The following is a 5,758-nucleotide window of genomic DNA, read 5'->3' as shown; positions in this document are numbered from 1 at the left end:
TATAAAAAACTTGTAAAGACTTATAACTTGTAAAAATCTTATAAAATAGCTTGTAAAATCTTATAATATCTTATAAATACCTTGTAAATACGTTGTAAAACCTTTTAAAATACATTGTAAAACCTTATAAATACCTTGTAAAAAACCTTTAAAATACCTTGTAAATTTTTGGCGGGAAAAATTTTCCCGCCAAAAATTAACGCCAAAAAAATTGCGGAATCACTTTTCCCGCAAAAAAAATTTTTTGGCGGGAAAATTTTTTGGCGGGAAAAATTTTACGGGAAAATTTTACAAGGTATTTTAAAGGTTTTACAAATTTTTACAAGTGTTTTGGCGGGAAAAATTGGGGGATCACTTTTCCCGCCAAAAAATATTTTGTATTTTGTGGACCTAATTTTGTTATATTTCCTTATATATTTATGATATCTTTTATTAAAAGAAGGGTAATTTAGTCATTTTGTACATAAAAGGGGTATTTTTAAAAATGGACATCCAAAGGGGGCATTTTTGAAAAGGGGTATTGAAAAAGGGGCATTTTTGTGAGTCTCCCCATTTTCTATATACATTTCTTAAGAAGAAAGAATAAATGCTATTGTTTTAGTAAACCATATGATATATAAGTAACAAGAAAAGTATAAACCTAAAAAAAACATATGGAAACAAGAAAGTATGTAAAATTTTGTTATTAAAATATATAATGATGTAATATCATTACAATATTAAGATACTTATAAAAAAAGATTAAAAGTAATATATATGGAAACAAGAAAAATGTCAACTAAAAAAAAAAGAAAAATATAAAATGTTATATTATAATATATAAAATATTATCATTATTAGTCTCATTAAATTTACCAATATCTCATCCTAATCACAATTTGGGGTCGGTATTTTGGTTTGATTTCGAGTTAATATGATTCGGCTATTTCCATTTTAAAAACACATTAAACACATTAAATTCAGTTCAGTTTGGTTCAATTTGGTTTGGCTTAGTTTGGTTGGACTTGATTAGGTTTGCTATTTAAAAGAATTTTTTTATAAAATTCAAAGAATGACAACAAATTGAAGCACGAAAAGTAAATATTTATTACTGTGATCAATAAATAAAAAAATCCGTATTCGTCTCACTAAATTTGAATAGAATGATCAATCAAGAGGTATGTTAAAAAAAATACAAAAACATGGTATACAATCGAGAGTAGTCAAGGGCGTTCGGTCATCCGATCGGTTCCGGTTTGATCCTATTAAGCTACTTAAATGATTACTAACCCCAAAAATTTATTAAAACAATCGATAAATATAAACCTCCGCGTAGCGGGGGTTAATACCTAGTAAAACAAAAACTTGAATTCATATATCTCTTCCATGCAATTGCACTAATTTAGTTTACTTCAAATTTCTCATTTTTTTTAAAAAAATAAGAGGGACTAAAAATTCCAACACAAAAGCACACTTATCTGATCTTATAATACCCTAATTAATGAAAAGATAGTGGTGCATATTGAGAAATTAATATGCTAGAACTTACAAACTGTATGTATGCCATGACAAAACTTTTTTAATAATCATTATTCGCGTTGTCTTTTAGTTGATAAAGAAATATTATCATATAAATTTGTTAACAAAAAAAGATATTATCATTCGTTCATTTCCTGAAATCAAGTGAGTAGATATACTTCGACCATATGTACATAACTTGAAAGATCACTAAACTAAATGACATAACCGAATCTTACTATAAGAGTAGTATAATTGATGAAGAATTATAAAGTAGTTTTTTTTGGCAAATAATTAAGAATTATAAAGTAGTTTGGTGTGGGATTCTATTTGTTATAAAGTTATCTTCACAAAAGGTCAAAATGATAAGAACATGGTTACAGATTTAGCAGCAAATTAATTAAAACATTGAGATCCTTGATTGGTGGATTAACAACAAAGTTAATAAAAATTTTAAAAATCGCATCTCATTTTTTTTTTAATAATTGATCAGATTGTCCTCTTGTCCCCAAACATATCTGACGTTTTACCTACCTTAGTCTTTCGCTGTTCGTATACTTGTTTTGTGGATATTGTTCAATTGTTACAGTGTTGTTGATTGCCACATGCCGATTATTTTTCGAGCCGTTTGACCTTGGCTCAAGCCAACTTATCTTTAAACCCTAGACATAGAAACGAACACTCCGATCAATCTCGTTACCAAACCACACGGTCAACACAATTGCAATTACTATAATGGATTGGGAAATGAATATGTTCGGACATAAAATAGTGACTTCTCTTCTAGATGCTGCACTTCAGCAAGCGTTTCTTTGATACTGTCACATCTGAAGTTAAGAAAAATGCAGTATCTAATATTGGATTTCGAAGACGATATTAAATAATCTCAAATTTTGTATAGTACTGCTGTTATTTTTTTCTTCTTACAATATCCCCTCTATACAGAATTACATATTAAAATTTGTCGTTATTTGATTCCTTTCTCGGTCGGCTCGGGAGGGTTCATGTGGTCTAATTAGTACTATAAGTTAGTAAGAGGACTAATTAGCTGACGCTATATATATTTGATTTTACATATAATTAAGTCATGTCCTAGTTAAGAACTCGATCCAAATTATCATTAGAAGTTGCATCTTGTGTTATTATATTGAAGACATATATGATTATATAGTATTAAACATCATGAGAAGCTTTTTGGAACTAGTTATCTATATATTAATTCCTCCTGGATTATTTGGTTATATCTCAAGATATAGCTGGCGGATAGAATGCTAATTGTGATTATTTATGCAAATCCTTTGCAATTTTGGGTGGTTTTTTATTATTTTTTTTGCATGAAAGGGTGGTTTTTTTTTTGTTATCTCAGTATTCATATATGGTCCATAATGTATCAATTTCCTGGATTAAGAATTTAAGACTACAAGTAAGTTACGTAAGAAAGATATCAAAACCAATACACACGCAAATTTCTTACACTAATCATTGAGTTTAGAAAAATCTATTCAAAATTAATCGCATGCATTAGTTCATAATCTAATTAAGAGGTTTTTCAACTATAAGTATGCGAGAACTCAACTATGATTTATCCAATAAAAACAGCAAATATAAACCAGCCTGTGCACGTTAGCTATAGCCTATATGACATTGTCATAAATATTTTACGAAAGTATAATTGGAAAGAATAGATCCATTACGGATGTATTGTACCGAATGCTCTAAAATTAGGTACACAAAAGTACATAAATTTCTTACTTTTCAATCCTTCCCTTTGATAAGCCTCCCAAATTCTTTATTTCCATTTTTTTCTCTTTGGCCAAACAAATACATTTTTCTCCTAAATAATTTTGTAATACATTGGTTCTTCTAATAAAAGTGGTAAATATGTTTAAGAATTTCTGCTAAATTTATAAATTATAATTTAAAATTTTTATTCAAATTTTCTGAACAATATCAAATCACTAAAAAGTCTGTAACGAGTGAAATTCCGGCCAAAAAAATCTCAGATAGGTAATAAAAACATGTCTTATTCATATATACATATAAGAAGAGAATAGGAAAAGAATAGAGATTAAAGGAGAAAGCACTTTCTGTGAACCGAAACATGTTACGCAGATCGCAGGCGCCGTGCCGACTGCCGACCAAATCCCCACTCCATGTCTCTCCAACACACATGCTCGGCTTTTGTCTTCTTCATTATCCGATTATCTTCCCAAAAAAATTAAATTTTCATAATATATATTTTTGACCTGAAATAATTAAATATATGTGGAAGGTTTTCATTTGGTCTCCATATCTAGGCTATATCTTTAAACATGGCCGTTTATGTTATCTTGTATTTTCTATATATTATAGATCGACATATCTCTTATCAAAACCCATATTATTAGATTTGGAATAAGACTTAATTAGTCCATATACATAGACTGATAGACACACCCATATGTGCATGTACAATAAATGACATATTGAACATAAAAATGATTAAATGAGTATTTATTAATAACAAATAAACAATACACAACAGTCGGATCTTTTAGATGCAACTACAACAAAAAGCATAATTTTTGCTCACTTGCATAATGATCAGAAAAGTTTGACTAGCTACTGTTTTTATTTTGTCGTGTTAAGGAATAATGAACACGCACATATATATAACATTTCGAGTCCTTTCGATCGGAAAAACAAAGTTTTCGTCGATCTCTCAAGTTTGCATTTAAATTACAACGAACTTGTGACCAAAACAAAACAAAAATTCTACAACGAAACTTGTTAGTCAACGTCTCAACGATCTTAAATTGCATATTACCGTACGAATGTACATAGTTGAGATTGACTTTGTTAAAACGTTATGCTCATTAAATTGAGTTTGACCTTGAAAACGCTAACAAGGTATGACGACTATTCACCAATGAAATACATCACAAAAAAGGTCTGGTCACCAAAAACTTAAGCTTAATTTAATAAGCTAGGTTGAGTACTAACCAGCACCGGTTTATAGAAAAAACCCGGTTCAGAACATCTCCCTTATGTTTTTTTTTTTTTTTTTTCCAACATCGTAATGTCAAATTTTTGTTCTCAAAATTATGATAAAATCATGAATAGCATGTTGTTTTTGTTTTCAACGATTGACAAATATTCTTGACTTAAGAGTTTGGTCTTGACACAACGTAGCCTCGTGGCATAAAACATCAATCAAAGAATCGAAACACATATATCTCGTGATCATACGAAGAAGTAAAAACCTTTTTTTCTGAAGTTAAAACCTAATGCTAGATAATCAATAAAATTTTATAATTTTACTTAAAAAAAAAACAAAAATATTTTTGTATTAATGACATGTTAAATTTGGAAAACAATACATCATGCACATGTATACACGCACGAACACACACATTCAACGGTCACACCTCAGAGGCTATAAAAAAAGGTTGCTTTTGCTCTATTCTCAGAATCAAATCAGTCTTCTTCTTCATCTAGAACTGTAACACAAAACACAGAGAGAGAGAGAGAGACATTTAGCAAAATCAAAGTTTCTAAATTTTCCAGTTTAAACCCATTTCTCAAAACGCAATTTCAGATATACCCGTTTCATAGTTTCTTCAAAAGGTTTCATTTTGTTATATGGGTCTCTGTTTTCTCGGAACCTTAACAACTATGAAGAAGCTTCGAGGTTTCAAGATTGGACACAGGTTCGTCAAGATCTTCAAATGGATAATCCGAAGTAGAAGAATCCAAACCGGGAAACGCCAATGCCTGACCGGAATTCTCAACCCGGTTACAAAAATCTACTCTTTAGCACGGCGGTGTATCCGTCGTGGAGCCAATAGACTGTGCGGAGGAAAGAAACAAGTTCAACTTGGTAACGAACCGAAGACGCCGTCAGTTCCAAAAGGGCATTTAGTGGTTCATGTCGGCGAGTCCGGCGATGATACACGGCGCGTGGTGGTTCCGGTGATTTACTTTAACCATCCTCTGTTCGGAGAGTTGTTGGAGCAGGCGGAGCGGGTTTACGGGTTTGATCAACCGGGTCGGATTACGATACCTTGTCGGGTTTCGGATTTTGAAAAGGTTCAGATGAGGATCGCCGCATGGGATCATTGAAGAGAAATTTTAAGATTCTCTAATTCTACCTTCATTCTTTTTTTTTTTTTTTTTAATTACCAGAGAAAAAAAGAGTCATATGTCAAGTTTGTGTGAATATTACGTTTGTAGGTTATACACATTATACAATTCTATTGGGAGAACCGGACATCGACCGAGA

The 5,758-nt window shown here is 30.8% G+C and overlaps 1 protein-coding gene across 1 annotated transcript; it reads left to right on the top strand.

Annotated features, from left to right (window-relative positions):
• The first annotated feature begins 4,782 nt into the window (after nucleotides 1–4,782).
• LOC9305888 (auxin-responsive protein SAUR36) lies at nucleotides 4,783–5,726 on the top strand. The gene has a single exon (XM_002869771.2). The coding sequence runs from the start codon at nucleotides 5,119–5,121 to the stop codon at nucleotides 5,596–5,598; it is 480 nt and encodes a 159-aa protein (XP_002869817.2). The 5' UTR covers nucleotides 4,783–5,118; the 3' UTR covers nucleotides 5,599–5,726.
• The last annotated feature ends 32 nt before the right edge of the window (nucleotides 5,727–5,758 follow it).

The sequence above is a fragment of the Arabidopsis lyrata genome, assembly GCF_000004255.2.
Source record: "Arabidopsis lyrata subsp. lyrata unplaced genomic scaffold ARALYscaffold_7, whole genome shotgun sequence".
NCBI classification, from domain to species: domain Eukaryota; kingdom Viridiplantae; phylum Streptophyta; class Magnoliopsida; order Brassicales; family Brassicaceae; genus Arabidopsis; species Arabidopsis lyrata.
This window is presented reverse-complemented; position numbering and strand designations above follow the sequence as displayed.